The sequence below is a fragment of the Crinia signifera genome, chromosome 8 (genome assembly GCF_055691185.1).
Source record: "Crinia signifera chromosome 8, ASM5569118v1, whole genome shotgun sequence".
Classification (NCBI taxonomy): domain Eukaryota; kingdom Metazoa; phylum Chordata; class Amphibia; order Anura; family Myobatrachidae; genus Crinia; species Crinia signifera.
The window spans coordinates 129,262,894-129,279,454 of NC_139224.1; the positions used below are offsets into that span (position 1 = coordinate 129,262,894).

General features: G+C 45.7%; 1 protein-coding gene and 1 long non-coding RNA gene across 3 annotated transcripts in view; one reads left to right on the top strand and one right to left on the bottom strand.

Moving 5' to 3' along the window:
* LOC146026464 (uncharacterized) overlaps positions 1-16,561 on the bottom strand; it is a 124,652-nt gene that overhangs the window by 49,675 nt on the left and 58,416 nt on the right. For both annotated transcript variants that reach the window (XM_083157158.1, XM_083157157.1), the window contains 2 exons: positions 8,102-8,134; positions 7,424-7,456 (listed from right to left, as the gene is read on the bottom strand). In XM_083157158.1, the coding sequence (XP_083013284.1) occupies positions 7,424-7,456; positions 8,102-8,134 (66 nt within the window). The remainder of the gene's footprint in view (positions 1-7,423; positions 7,457-8,101; positions 8,135-16,561) is intronic.
* On the top strand, positions 11,207-12,301 carry LOC146027095 (uncharacterized). Its single transcript, XR_014454665.1, has 3 exons — positions 11,207-11,426; positions 11,523-11,643; positions 12,137-12,301. It is a non-coding gene; the product is annotated as an uncharacterized LOC146027095 (long non-coding RNA).

Below are 16,561 nucleotides of genomic sequence, written 5' to 3' on the forward strand. Positions count from 1 at the left end.
CTACCTCCTACTGCTTATATATTTTTAACTAACCCCCCAAAATCAACATATATATATGTGATCATCAAAAATACATCAGAACCAAAAATATTCACATCCACATCCCACACATACATGGTGAAAAAAGTAAGAAATTCAATGTACTCACCATACTCGGATGATAAGCTCAACTAAAAAAATGAATACATAAAATATTATGTCAAATCTATGGACAATACGTGCAATATTGGCCTTAAACCAATACACCTCAAACACAATACGTAGTGCTATTGATATTGCCATTAAGAGGCCATGGTGCCTAATGTTTAAATTGGAGGACACAAAATTTAAGTCATTGTCAACCTTGATGGGGATAATAGATCCAAAACATGTTAGGTCTGGACAACAATCTGAAATGTACCTGAAGTATCTCAGGGCCACAGAGTCCCGCAGCTGGTATCCGCGTCTGCTTTCTGGGGAGCGGGATGGGCGCATGGGCGGGTCTTGCGGCTCAGATGGAACCTCCCACTCATCAAAGGGTATCTCACGCCGCACAGCTATGTTGTGAAAAAAAACACACAGGCCCACAATCCTCGACACCATTTCAGGCGCATACTGTAAGTCACCACCAGTGCGGTGGAGCACTCTAAATCGACCCTTCAACAGGCCAATTGAGCGCTCCACCACTTGCCTGGTGGCAACATGCGCCCTATTGAATGCCTCCTGTGGACCTGGTTGTGGGGAGCTGTACGGCGTAAGTAGCCAGGGCGTACATGGGTAACCGGAGTCACCCAGAACCCACGCATCACGGCCTTCAAGCTCTTGGAGTCTTTGCCAAATCCCGGTTTGTCGGATAACATGGGAGTCATGGGCACTTCCAGGAAACTTCGAGTTGAAGGAGAGCATTTCCATGGATGGGCCACATACCACCATCACGTTCAGTGAGTGGAACAATTTTCGGTTCCTATAGATCTTCTCACTTCTTGATGGAGGCACAAATGGTACATGGGTGCCATCCACAGCCCCTATCACATTAGGGAAGCCAGCAATTTGATGGAATGCCTGCTGGCTTCCGTGAAGGGTCTCTTGTGCAAAAGACATGGCCACGAAGTGCCCCTTGCGCCTATACATGGCTGACATCACACGCCTCAGGATTCGGCAGAAAGCCGGCTGAGAGATTCCAGCAAGTACTGCCACTACTTGTTGGAAGGATCCCGAGGCGCAGAAATGCAACACCGCCAGCAGCTGAGTGTGAGGCGGAATTGCTGTCGTGAGCCCATGAAGAGGTTCTAGATCACTCTCAATTAAAGAGAGTATATCTAGAATAACATGTGGGGGTAACCTGTACCTAGTAAGTACCTCATCATCGGGCATCCCAAAGAGTGTCACCCGTGTGCGGAAGATTCTAGCACGTCCTGGCCTCCTTGGGCGACGAGTGGGGTGAGCCGCAAGTGACCTTAGCCTCTCAGCCATGTAGCGCATTACCGCTTCAGCAAGCTACAACAAAAGGTTAAAAAATAAGGATACACCTATGCCAAGATTGGTGATACTTCAAAATTTGACACATTTGATGCAACTATACGTACAATACAGGGGCGCCCAGTGTAGTCCCACAGATCCATAGTAATCTAGAAAGAAGTTTCAATAATATTACCACACCACACACCTTGTTAAAGACACATTTATTGTAAACATGTAACAACTAAACACAAAGTAAGTATTACAGGTGTGCTCATCTGCTCAATAACTAAATACAAACAAATCCAATACTGCTGGGACATGTAGTTCACCATTATATGGTGCCACACACGTTCAACATCTGTCAGTTAAATGGTGGCCAGCTAACATGTTTCTGAAATGCTAACAAGACTTTGCTGTTCCAAGAATCTGGACCAGCAGAATGCTTACCTTACAACCTGGCCCAATACAGCTCTGGAGACAAATGCACCTAGCTGCTATGCAGTATTTATAGGCCTAGCACATGTGTTGTGCATGACATCAGTGATCAGTATTGCATGACTTCTGGCCCGGATTTGAACATGGATTGTGGAAATTCCTTTTTATGATCAATCTCCACACAAACACAGTACTACTGAACATTTCACAGATAGCATTTAGGATTGCATAACGTTACATGTGTCCATGACAACAAATATCACAGGTCACCTACATAATAGTTTGATGTTTATCCAGGTTTTGTACAAGCGACTTACAGCTACTATGGCCGTGGCCTATGCGCCGCACACACACCACGGCGTACGCTGCCGTGCGTGACGCAGCCGCACGTTCCGCAGCTCGCAGCTGATTTACGCCAATGACACCAAAAGTATTTAAAGTGGAGCTACAAAGGCACACAGTTGTTGCTAACATGGCTGGCTCTGATTCAGAGGAAGAACAGGTGGTGCAGAACCTCTTGGCCCGCATGGAGTCCAACACCACCTATGTCCCCCTCAACCCAGACCAGCCAGATGGGCCATCAACATCAGGCCAATCGCCAGCTGGCCCATCCTCAGCCTCAGCAGAATCATTGGGAACACAGCAGGTGGCTTCCCAACAGAGTAGCCAGGCCAGCACTTCGAATACAGCAACCGGTGGCCGTGGTCGTGCCCGTGGCCGCAGTCGGGCAACAGAGGAACCAACCACAAGAAACATGGCATATGAACCGCAGGAGCTTGACATCCTGGTGACCCGGTGCAGGGAGACTCTGCATCAGAGCGGCTGCGTAGGGCCGAGGAGGTGCTGCAGGGTTTGACCACCAGCCAGCAGAGTATCGCTGGGAGCCTGCAGGCTATGGCTGTCACCCAGCAATCCATTGCTGCTAGCCTGCAGGTGCTGGCTGATCAAGCCCTGCGGCAAAATGACCTCCTCCTCCGCCATAATGAGCTTATGGTGGAGCTAGTTAACAGCAATAGGGTCCTGATAGCATCCGTTTCTGGTGCATTACCAACATCATCACTCCCTGCTGCCAGAGGGGGAAGAACATCCCCCCCTCCCCAGCATGTGCTCCACGTGACCCTCCATCTGAGCGTGGCCGTGGGCGAGGCCGAAGAGCTGCTGCACGTGGCAAGGAGCCTGCCAGGGGCAAACGTGCTCGCAAATGAACTTGTGTCCCCATTAATCTCCACCGTTATGTCTTCCCAAATCTTCCATCGAGCTGTGTGTGTCAGCATCCGGTGTCAAATTCCGTGCCGAGGGTCACCACATTTGCCCGCGGTTCAAATGTCATGTTTGGTTCCCCTGTTGCCCTGTTTGGCCTAGCATTACTGTGTGCTGTACTTGAAGTGTTGTTGCTGTACTTTTGTTGTGAAGCCACCTGATGTGTTCCTAATGATTCTGCTGTGGCTATTTATTATATATTATTTAATTTTTGTCCTGTTATGGTACCATTTATTTTGTGATGGTTTTGAGAATATTTTCTTTGTTGATTTAATAAATGTTATTTTTGGCCCCAAAATGTCTGGATTAATTGATACATGCAGAAGTGACATGTGTATTAGTATTATTAATATGAAGCTGTGTTCATTATTTGCAGTGTAAAAGTGTGTGCAAACTGCAGCATATATGTGTGTGTTTAGTAATGGTCCATTTAAGGTGCATTGGTTTCAATTGAAGCAGTGAGAAGCGTGTAATTTACAAGTAATGAGTAAATTAGGTGATTGTATTGTGTTCACCTGACATTGGTTGAGGTGCGTCCGTCCTGATTAGGCGTTCCGATTGCCTAGCGCATGACCGAGTGGTGTCCGCTAAGCAATACTAGCCTTTTGGACACCGCACATTTCTTCCCTTTTTGTTCGCGTGCATTCGGTGTGCTGTCCGAATGCACGCCCTTCAAAATAAGTGTACTCCCCCGTGTCCGCCCATGTTTCCGCCCAGTTTAGCCCATTTTGAAACTACGCCCCTGTGTCATTCCGCATGACGCCCATAACACACCCATATTGGCCGACTGATTGCGGTGCACATTTCTGTACGGTATTAGTGAGAACAAGTACGGAGACCATACGTGGCACATGCGCATAGCGTTCCCCACGCATGCGCAGACGGCTAAAAAACGCGATCCGAAAGAATTCGGGAAAGTACGCACCGATCAGAATAAGGGCCTTGGTCCGCCACTGCCCCGCCCCCCTATGCCGCTCCGGGCGCCATTTTGGCTGCCTACGCTCCCTTTTCCTACTGTGGACATACAGTATAATCAATAAAGAGGGTCTACACAAGTCGGCTGACAAAATTGAGCAGCACTGCAAGCACCCCGGCCCCAGTCTGTGTCGCAGCTAAGATCTTACTTGGGTCTAGTCAATTATTATCACAAGTTCTTACCAGACATCTCCACAGTCCTACACCAACTAAATGCCTTATTACAGAATAGTGCTTGTTGGAAGTGGACAAAAGACTGTGAGGAAGCTTTTGCAGAAACAAAAAGATTGATTACATCTGATAAAGTCCTTACTCATTTAGATCCAACACTGCCAATCAGACTGGCATGCGATGCTTCACCATATGGCATTGGAGCAGTGTTGTCACATCAACTAAGAGATGGAAGTGAGAAACCAATTGCATTCGCATCACGGTCCTTGACTGCAGCAGAGAAGAATTATGCACAAATTGATCGAGAGGCCTTAAGTCTAGTATGGGGAGTGAAGAAATTTCATCAATTTTTGTGCGGACAAAGGTTCACATTAGTAACTGATCATCAATCACATTGGTGTCAATTTTTAACCCCCAAAAGAGAGATCCAGGCATGACTGCTGCTCGTCTTCAATGTTGGTCATTATTCCTGGGTGCACACTCATATGACATTGAGTTTAAAGGAACAAAACTACATGGCAACGCTGAGGGTCTATCACAATCTCCCTTGCCCCAAGGCAATGAAGCCAGTGACCAAGATGACATGGACATTTATCACAATATGTTAATAGAACAGCTACCTATAACCAATTACATGATCAATCGGGAAACAAGGAAAGACCCGGTCTTATCTAAAGTAATGGAATTAACTCTCGAAGGTTGGCCTAAACATGGCAATGCTCAATATTATGGGTTTTCAGCCATGAGGGATCAACTTTCTGTCAAGGAACTCTGTTGTGTGGTTCCAGAGTGGTAATACTGCCCAAACTGAGAAAAAGAGTGCTGGAAAATTTACATGAGGGGCACCTGGGCACAGTAAAAATGAAGAGTCTTGCTAGAAGCTATGTGTGGTGGCCAGGAATCGATGGGCAAATCGAAACATTGACAAAAGGATGTGAAGGGTGTCCAGGAGTTCAAAATTCACCATCCACAGCCCCGCTACACCCCTGGGAATGGCCATCATCTCCATGGTAGTGGGTACATATCGACTTTGCTGGTCCATTCATGAATTGTATGTTTCTTATTGCAGTGGCCAGAGGTAATAAATATGAAATCCACTACGTCTGAGAAAACAATTGCTGTTCTGCGAACCATCTTTGCCAGAAATGGTCTACCAGAGCAAGTATGCAGTGACAATGGACCACAATTCATGTCGAATGAATTTTAAAAGTTCATGCGAGATAATGGCATTAAACATTTTACATCAGCTCCACACCATCCAGCCACTAATGGTTTAGCTGAAAGATTTGTACAAACATTCAAAAAGGCTATCAAGTCTGCACACCAGGAACATCTGCCTTTACAACATAAGATTGACTTCCTTTTCATATATCATAGAACTGAGCACTCTACTACTGGTCAACCACCTGCTGTGCTTTTTATGCAGCGAAACTTGCGGTCTCAGTGGGACTTGATAAAACCAGATGTGAGACGAACGGTACAAAACAAACAGTTTCAAACTGTTTACCAGAAACCTACATGATCCTTCAACATTGGCCAAGAGGTGTTTGTCCATGACTACAGAGGAGACAAATGGCAACTGGGCATAGTTTCTTCAAAATCTGGCCCACTGATGTATGTGATTGAAGTTGGAGGGGAATTGTGGCGTCGACATATTGATAAGAAAAAGGATGGTGCTGCGCTCACCTTCTTGGACACTTGAAATGACAGATATGACATATTGATCAAATAATTGAGGCCAGAAGGCAGATTACTTGTGAGTCAAAATCTGGCCACAGCTAAGCTACTGATGTAGGGGTTTATATTTGCCCCCCCTGGGCCTGGTACAGAAACTGTTCCTGACACTGAGGAAAATGTATACCCCTCTGAGTTGACTACAGAGACTGCTCCTACGCCTAGTATGGAGTCACCTGAACAAGAGCTTCCCCTAGTGACAACAACTGACCCTGAACCTTCTGGTGTGACTTCAGTGGAACAGCCTGTCTCTAGGGAATTTAAACATCGTTACCCAGACAGAGTTCATAAGGCACCCCAAAGGCTTGATTTGTAGCCTTCTGTGGTAACATATACCTTGTGTAGTGCTACATTTACAATTTGTCTGCATTTATCTAAGTTGGGAGGAGTGTGGTGTATTTAGTTCCTATTGCTGTGTAAGTATCCCGTGGAAGGATATAACAGATCTTAACCTGAAAATCTCCATGACAGTAGAGCCAGAGGACGGGCATCCCGAGCAGCAGCCTCCAGAGCAGGCTCCGCTCAGAAAGAGCGCTCCCCAGAACAGCTGCAGGGTCAGGAGACGGTGTAACCACAGATACGGCGAGGAGGTCTGCTGCTTCTGGCCGAGGTGCAGGAATCAGACACCTTGTCCTTGCACAGCTCCTCGTTGGTGTCTAGGAATGAGGAGAGTGGCGGCACTGGAGACTCTCTATTCGGGCATGCGGCGCTATAGCACACCTGGATGCTGAGCTCCTACCAGTCACACTGGGACGGTCTGCAGGAGCTGCTGCTCTCTGAGCCTGGCCTCAACAACCGCTATAACTTCATGAGCGGCATCTCCTGGCCGCCCTGCTAGCCAATGCCTGGCAGCATCAGATGACCGTCAACATCAATGTCTGGTGGCTACACCACACTGCAAATGGACGTGATGAAGCTGCTGGTTGATGTTGACTCGGACATCCAGGTCTACAGCAGCCAGTGATCTCGCGACCACCAAGAAGGAGGGGGAAGATGGGGACAGCTCTGGTTCCGCCCCCCCCATATCCATCCCTGATTGGCTGACAGAGGAAGTTGAAGCTAAGAAGTCTTTCTATTGTATGAGTCGTGAACAGCTGACCATATCCGACATGGTGACACCCATGCACCAGAGCTGACAGGAGTTCAGTGAAGAGGGAGCCAGCATGGTATGAAGCAGTATCAGACCTGAATGTTGGAGGTAGAGCAGCATGTACTTAGATCTCACTGCCCAATGGAAGAAACATCACAGAGATAAGAGTTTGACTTTACCCTAAAGCGTGACAATGTGATTGGATCAAGGCATTTGTAGCTGGGTCAGGGAAGGCTCACACAATTACAGAGGAGACAGCATGTTCTATGGGCAGACATATTTCATATTTCGAAACTAAGATCAATTAGAATAGCTTACCACGTCAATATCTTCCTTACCACAGCCATCAGCCTTAAATACAGAAAACAGAATTAATGGAAACCTTTACCATTTTACATGCATTTATTTACACAGATTACATATATTACACGTGGTGAATGCAAAAGCATTGTTACATTAGATTACCTAATGCTGTTATGCCTAGTCTGATCACCGAGGGATCTGGGACCCGAATATAAGCATGTGCAGAGCCATTGCGCAAATGACTTTGTTGACTTCAGAGTCACAAATGTGTTTTTTTTACAGGTAGGGGAGGGAGGGGGCGGGCGAGGGCAGACTTCGGCTTGGAGCAGAGGAATGCACAGTATTTTATGGGTGTCCCCATGAAAATGCAGGGTTTTCCACTGGAAAGCAGGTGGGCCGATGCCTGCTCGGGCGGGTGCCTGTCATAGGATGTCAGCCACCCGCCCTATTCTCAGACATTTCCAAGGAAAGTAAAAGTTAGATCAGACTGATTTTTACTTGCGAAGAGGGAAAAATCATTCAATGGTCGGCAACAATTGAATGATTTCCCCCAAAATGTTGCCACACATAAGTTCATGCTGATTTAAAAAAAGTGATATGGGGCCTGATTCAGACCTGCACCCTGGGCTGCAAGTGTTTGGAGCTCAGTGAGCAGATAAAAATACAAATATAAAAATATAATAAAAATCTTACCAAATAGTCTAATACGCTCTGTAAGTCGGGAGTCTATTTAAACAAAACAAAATATTTTAAAACATTTTCATGAAAAAAAGGCAACAGGATCATAAAACAAATGTTATATCAATATGACTTACATCTCATGTAATAATCTCAGTAATATGAGGCATGATGTGTACTGTATGTTCTCCGAGTCGTACAGAAATAAGCTGTTGTTTCTCTAGTGGGGGGAGGGGGGTGGTTTACAAGGAGAAGCAAGTGATGCTGTTTTTTCAAGGGTTTTTATTGTTAAATGAGTTATTGTTAATAAGCTACAGTATCTATAGTGGACACAGGAGAGTAATATGACAATAGAGCTAGAGGGGATGTTTGTACAAGCGAATACTTGTTTTCAGGTGATCAAATACTTTATCATTAATATCATATAACTAGGATAAAATATGGCTTTAACCTTAATATAATTGGTTTTAAGGTTAAATCCAGAAAGGATGGTGCTCAGTGTGGGGTCCTGTCCATTGAGGCCTTACAGTGTACGCCTCTTTGGTGGTGTCCTCTGCCAGCCTGCTGGTTGCTGACTATTGCGAATATGTGATGACAGCCTGCTAATAGTGCTTAACCTGGCAGGGACTCTGGAGAGGCTGTTTTATAGCCTTAAGTGAGGCCCAATGCTGGTAATAGCGACCATAACTCCAGCTGCATCTAATGATGGCATAAAGGCCCATACACAATGCTCGACTTTGAGCAGAAAGCCGCTCAAAACAGCATGTTTGAGCGGCTTTCAGCTCAAAGCCGCACATTGAGCGGGGAGCATTGCTGCGTGCTCCCGCATCATCGCTGGGAAAGCTGCTCATCTGCTGGTTATACCACGAGATGAGAAGCTTTGCGGATGGCTTTGCATAGCTCTGCGCTATGCAAAGCCATCTTCTCATTTCCAATGGCGACGGGCAGGGGGAAAGACGCTCAATGTGTATGCACTGAGCGGCTTTCCCCCCCCAGCGATGAATGCATCATTCATTCATTAATTTAAAATAAATTAGAAGGCTAATGGTGCCCATACACTATTAGATGCAATGCAACATCTTATGGTGCCAAAAGTGTCCTCTTCCAGCACCTGATGCTGCATGCCATCTGTGATGGCACACCGGGTGCTGATATAAGGCAGGCGGTGGTGGATTGTAGTGCTGTGAAGGAGGCTAGCGGGCGGCGTGAGCCAGTGGTGGTGGCAGAATTTGAAAAAAAGTTTAACACACTGGGCGATCCTCTGATTGGCTGAGAGAACGCCTCACATTATGGCAGCCTCTCAGCCAATCAGACGGCTGTCCAGCTTTTTAAACTTTTTCTGAAACCACTGCTGACTCCCACCGCCTGCTAGCGTTACTCCACCGCCATCATCGCTCTCTTTGGCCTCTTCTCCCCGAACTGATGCCACCAAAAGCACTCCCTTCTCCCCCTGCCCCCTACCCGCCAATTGCATTGAATTATCGCAAGTGGTTAAAAGCCAAATGCGAATGCTCATGCAATGCTATAAATATTATGTGTAGCACATAATAGCTATCGACTCGATTTGCGATACGATCGAAAACGAAGAATTGTATGCAATATCTCCCTAGTGTATTGGCAGCATTAATGTGGGACATATGGGGTATACTGTGTCAGTGGTATTGCATGTGTTTTATAATGTGTAATACATTGCATGGCATTATGTGTAAGGGCACAACGTCACCACCGGCGCCCGTTTCTGTACGCAGAGTTGCAAATGGTTGCGTACAGCTACATAACCATTTGCAAGGTCCTGAACAGAGGAAAAATAATGGTTATTCACCATCAAATGACTTTTCCATGGCATGCAGCCGTTTTCTATCTGAGCGTTCCCAGCATTTTTTGGCCCATGAACAGGAAATGCTGGGGGTACACCTTGGCACACCCCTGGTCTGCCAATTACCCTACGATCGGCATCAAGCATCCAAAATAGATTGTATCAGGGCCCTGCTATGTTTATATATATATATATATATATATATATATATATATATATATATATATATAAACATAGCAGGGTGTCCCCACGAATCTGGATCTACACCCTGAACACACTTTCGCCTAAGGGTCTTAACGAAGGGGTGGATATAGTGGCATTTCTGTAGTACTCAGTTCCTGCTTCTTTCATCTAAAATTCTTGGTCTTGGGGTCTCTTGCCTTACTTTATGCTTTGTCACTAACTGCGGGTATTTTATATATTCATATTTGTCTCCGTTAAAGTCGAATAAACAGGGAGATCTCAGTGTAAATGGGACAATGATTAAAATACTGGAGTACATAGTATATACCATTTCCCCATATTTTCTATTTTTTATTTTATTTTATTTTATATTTTTTATATTTATTTTTATGTTTATTTATTTTTATTTTTATTTTATTTTATTGCACTTTTTCTTCTTTTTTTCTTCTTTTTTCTTCTTTTTATTTTTATTGTTATATTTATTTTTATTTATTTATTTATTATTTTTTATTTATATATTATTATTTATTATTAATATTTTTCCTTCCCACACCTTGTCCCCATTTTTTTCTGTTCCTTTAAGTGGTCCACTTTTTTGTAGTAAGTATTCACTTCACACACATAGAGCTGCATAGCAGATAATTCACATATAGTATGGCTATTAAGCCTCACTTGCGTAGGTTAGGATTAAAAATATATATGGAGACTTACTTAGTATATTATATAGTTTGTCCTCACACATCTGTTGTATGTACGCACACACGCTCTTGATTTCTGCTATTTAAGCAATTTACCCCCCCGTCGTTTGGAACGCAATATGCGGTCCAAAGTCTCCTTAATGAAGGGGAGACACTTTCGCATTCCCCAGTCCCATCAGAGGACTTACACTACGTCACTGATATTTTAGGTGAACCAGGTGCCGCATAGTTTATAGTAACACAAATAGGTTTATATCTGGTTTACATCTTTACTATTATTCGGCATTCTAATTAATGTTGTCAGAGAGAGTTTATGACGCCTAACAAAATGGCACCCGTTTGGAACGCACGGCGGGTCCGCCCTGCGTTCCACAGCTTAATTATCATTATTACACTGTTTAACTTATCCCTAGAAAACCTGCCCCGCAGCTTATAGTAGCCCGGAGTCAGGACTATTATGGATATCCTCTTGAACCCGAGCCCACGAATTAAAAGAGGTATTTTGCATTTATTAAGTGTCCCTGGAATACGTGCATATACCAGAAGTCATTCTAATACTCCCCAGCATAAATAGCTGCAGCAGACACTATGCTTTCATTTGGTGCTTGAATCTCCAGCTATCCACATCCGGTTCTCTATAGATGTAAGTACACCCCTATGGTACTCCACTCTTTTGTCATTGCTCCATACTAGTTCTGTATATTTACTGAATGGACATTTCTATGTTATATTTTCGAAGGGTCTGTCGTGACTTGGATGTCCTGCTTGAATACTTTGTCTTTATTGACTCTGAAAATTGTGAACTCATTATAGAGGTCTCAAACCCTATTGCCTTTTTATCTGGCTGTAGTGGCAACTTTGTAAGTGTCTACATTTTTTTTAATCTCCCTACCACCCAAAGGAGTAAGTGGTGTAGGTGATGGTCATACATAATGGGAAACCATATAATGATACAGATGTATGCCTTTTCCCTTTAGATGCTTTTTACTCTTTTATTTGGTCCATGACTGGGAAACATACTTTTTGCTGTTCAATACTGTATGAAAACCTGTCATCTAAGATGGTATAAGTTCAGATATTGCTATTCACGGTGACTATGTACTATTGGTGTATTTCTAGCCTTCTTCTGGGATATTGGTCTCAGTTTCTTATAATGGGTACCAAATGTACTCAGAACTCGGATGTTTTCTAAAAGAATCCCAGATGTAAAGTCATTGTAGCCTTATACTATGGCTCCTTATGTCCTATGTTCTTCTCCGCTATTCTCCTCTACATATCCTATTTGTCATCTATGTTATGTAACTTTTTTTGAGTGTTCATATGATTGAACCCTACTGTTTGTATTATTTACAGTGCAAATTTACCCTGCCGACTATTGTTATCTAAGCCCCTGATGAAGTCAATTCGCTGACGAAACGTGTTGGGCCTGCAACTTCATTGGAACCATCAAATGACCTGTCATGTTTTATCACTGAAGTCTTTTTAAAGACATATTATATTAAATGTTAATTGTTTTAATTGTTGTGTGATTCCTAGATTTTCCCATATCTCGATCCACATTTCCGGTCCCGGCTAACAGGGGACTATTAGAGTTGCTGCTATTTCTTTCTTGGGGCGCAGTTAGGTATTTTTTCTGTGTTTTCTCATATATATATATATATATATATATATATATATATATATATATATATATATATATATATATATATATATATATATATATATATATATATATATATATATATATATATATATATATATATATATATATATATATATATATATATATAGATATATAGATATTGCTTACCAGGATATTAGGTCTCCACACTCATACTATCTAAAAGACAGTGTTTGCTCTAGATACAATACCCTCAGCTACAAGGGAGAATCTATAGCAGTTGACAGTGATAACCAAGATCAATTAAAATATACCGTCTGTGACATGCAGCTTGCAGATAATATACACGTCCATACTTGCCTATCTGACCCTCTCCATGATGGAGAAAATGCTCTATTCCTGGAATTCCCTGGTAATGTATGATTACCATCATCTGTGGTGAAACACCTTGTTAATGCATTAACTACTGTAGCTCATCACAGGTGATGGAAATCATACATTACCAGGGAAGTCCAGGAGCAGAGCCAGTGGCGTAACTACTGTAAGGCAGCACCAGCAGCCTCTTGGGGGAGCAAGCAGCAGCAGGGTCTGTGTGGGTGCCGGCACCTGCTCAACGCACTGACATGCTGCTGCCTGCCACTGCCCACTGACTGAGCACTGGAGGCGAGTCAGCCACAGCGCGGGTGGGGCCATGGCAGAGATGACAAATTCCCCCACTGATTCTATTGACTGTACACAGAGCCGATTATTGGCTACTGTATACAGGATGGGTGGGCAGATGGGCGTGCTAGGACGGCCTCGGATGCGTCAGAGCCAAGGGAATCAGCAGTGTCTGCTTGTCTCTCTTCCTCTCTCCTACTTCAGCTTCTCCGTTATGCGTGTGACGTCATCAAGTCACACGGTGAGGAAACTTGCTGGAAAGGAGCCTGGGGGGCTACAAAAGGGATTGTAGCTATCTGTAACTAAAGGGCGATACACACTGGGCAACTTTGAGCTGGAAGTCGCTCAAAACAGCAGGTTTGAGTGGCTGTCAGCCCTGGCAATGAGCGATGAGCACTGCTGCGTGCTCCAGCAACCTTGCCGGGAAAGCCGTTCATCTGCTGGTTATACCAGCAGATGAGCGGTTTTGAGTACGGCTTTGCATAGCCCTGCAATATGTATATAAAAAAAAGAATAGAGGCCACAGGGCCAGGACAGAACAAATAAGTCAATAGAGAGGAGTGATAGGGACAGGTGAGAGGGGTGACAGGGAAAGTACAGAGGTGACAAGACCATTACACCATGACAGAGAGGACATGGACATGACAGTATGAACGGAACAGAGGTAACAGGGCAGGGATTGGGTGACAGGGACAGGACAAAGAGGGCAGGATAGATATCACAAGGAGAGGAATAGGACAAAGGAGACGGGACTAGAATAGATTGTGCAGTTACCACACAGAATAGAGGGAACATGAGAAAGGGATTGCATGGACATGACAGTGGGGACAGGACACAGGTGACAGGTTTTGCACATGATATATTTTGAATAGCCTGAACACAGGCTGCTTTAATGACCCTGTGGCCGGAGAGCCCAGCACACGGGGTTAATGGCGGCTACAGCACTGAAGGGGTTAACTATCCGTGCTTTGCCGTTATTCAGAACAAGGGCACTTGCCCTGTTTTAAACTGTATTAGTAGCACTGAGCTGGGACAGGACCCCTGCTGCAGTGCTGATGTGAGTTATAGCACTGAGCTGGGCACCCGGCACACATATCATATGTATTTATGTAATATATGTTTGGCACTGAGCTAGGACTGCATCATATATTGTGTATATTGTATTGAATATTGAGGAATGCATTCTGGACTTACAATGCACTTTGTACATTTCTGGGGGGAAGGAATTTAGCAAATCTTGGTAATGAGGAAATGAAATGCTAATCTGCCCCTCTTGTCAGAAGGTCTGTGAGTGTCCAAAACACAGCAGGGAGTAGGCTCTGTGTCTGAAGCCCTGTGTAAAAGGTGATAAGGAAATTTGTGTACCATATGTGATGGGTCCCTGAGCCCAGGACATCCTGTGTGTGAGGTGTTGATGAGGCACAGACATTTGTGTTTCGTTATGTAAACATGCTACCAGGAGATAAATATCTCCCCTGTTCCTGAAAGTTATATATTCTAAGGAAATTGGATTTATCCTTTGTAGTATGTAATCTTGGTTCGTTATGCACGGGAAGTAACGTATCAGATTGAGATGCAAATTGTAAATGTATGGGGGAGGATCTGACAATGTCAAAGAGTTTTCTGCCTATATAAGCAGGGCTCTGTGAGCCCAAAGTTGTACTTCTGCCTGTATCTGAATGCTGTAACATCACTTGTATGCTGTACCTCTGAAAGGAGAAGGGATCTTTTCAGATCCATTGGCAATAAACCATCTTTTGCCCAAGAAGTCTGCTTCATCTGCGACCAACAGAATTAATTGCAATAATTCCGTTCTCCGGCTGTTCTGGGCTTAGCATCCAGCGTCTCCGAGTCTCCGCTCTGCCAGCTACCAAAGCAGAGGTCTGGTCCGTGACCAGTGGGGGACCAGTCGACACCAGCAGCGTGTCGACGCAGGTAGTACTCAGGTGCCAGCGATTGGGCCTGAGGAGGTATCCGTGGTTCCAGACGCCACGTAGGAGGAGTCTGGTGGTGGCAGCGATAACCCCGCCCACTGCGTAGTGGGTGGAGTCAGTAACAGGCGGTTACTGACGGTAACAGGGAATCCCCTATTGGCCAGGTCCCGTGAGACCAGAAACCGCTATCTGTGGACCCGAAGGGCGTAGCCAGAGCTAAGGGCAGGCGTCCGGTCACAGAAATTGGTGGCAAGCGGTGGGATAACCCAGGCGGCTCTTCAGTCACCCGATTGGAGAAGCCGCGTTACTCAGGGAAGAGTAACGGCAGCCAGGAGAACGCGCAAGATGGCGGACTTCAATGGAATGTCGAAGGCTGACCTTGAGATCGTGTGTCGGGAGAAGGGTGTGGATATCCCTTCCAAAGCAACTGTAAACGAAATGAGGGCGGCGCTCAAGCGCTTGGAGGAGTCGAGTCGGGAGGAGGTGCAGCACGCTGATGGTGACCGTGTCCAGGAGGACAGCCACACAGAGGACCTTCATCTGGACCCGGTGAGACTCACAAGCCCCGCCCCCTCTAGCAGCAGCCACGTCTCCCAACATTCCCTAGCAGGGCCAGGATCCCCGCGTCCCAGGGTGGACGGCGCGGATAGCCTAGCGGATCGGCTAGCGGAATTAGGGGAGAGGGCAACGGAACAAGAACGCATGCTCATCATTCGGATGTGGCATGCGGAGCGGGCACCACAGGCTGTGGTACCCCGGGCGCCGTTGTCAGCTGCTACCCACCGAGTGGGACGGATTCAGTTTTCTAAGTTTGCTGACAGCGATGGGGACATTGATGGACATTTGCAAGTTTTTGAGAGGACTTGTAAACTCCATGATTTGCCCAAACAGGAGTGGGTAAGACACCTTGTGCCCACCCTGCATGGAGAGGCCTTGGAGGCCTATCGAGGAGTGGCCAATGAGGACTGTGGGGACTATGATGTTGTGGCCAAGGCCCTCCTCCAACGGTTTTTTGTAACTCCTGAGTCCTACAGGAAAAAGTTTCGGGACTTGCCAAAGAATCCGGGCAGCACCCACGAGCAGTTTGCCACCCAGCTGCGGCAGTACTTGGTGAAGTGGGTGCAGGAATCAAAGGCCACAACCTGGGACACCCTGATTGATGTGATCTGCAGGGAGCAGTTCTACCGCAGGTGTGCCCAGGAAGTGAAGGAGTGAGTGCTAGATCGGGAGCCACCCAGTGTAAAGATGGCTGCCCAGCTAGCGGACAAGTATGTGGCAATTCGGTCACAGGGGCTGAAACGCCCAAGTAGCAGCCCACTACAAAGGACTTTACCACCAGGGGGACACCCCTCTTCAGCTCATCGCCCCCCAAAGCAAGCATCTTCCAACCCGGGTGCTCTTGGCCAGCAATCGCCCCGCAGCGTCCCTGCGAGTAATCAGGGATCATCGGAGCCACACCTGGTCAAGAAGTGCTACAGCTGTGGGAAAATCGGACATCTGAGGATGAACTGTCCCACCCTGCCGGCACCCCAGATTCGCGCTACCAATCCGAATGCTGGAGCC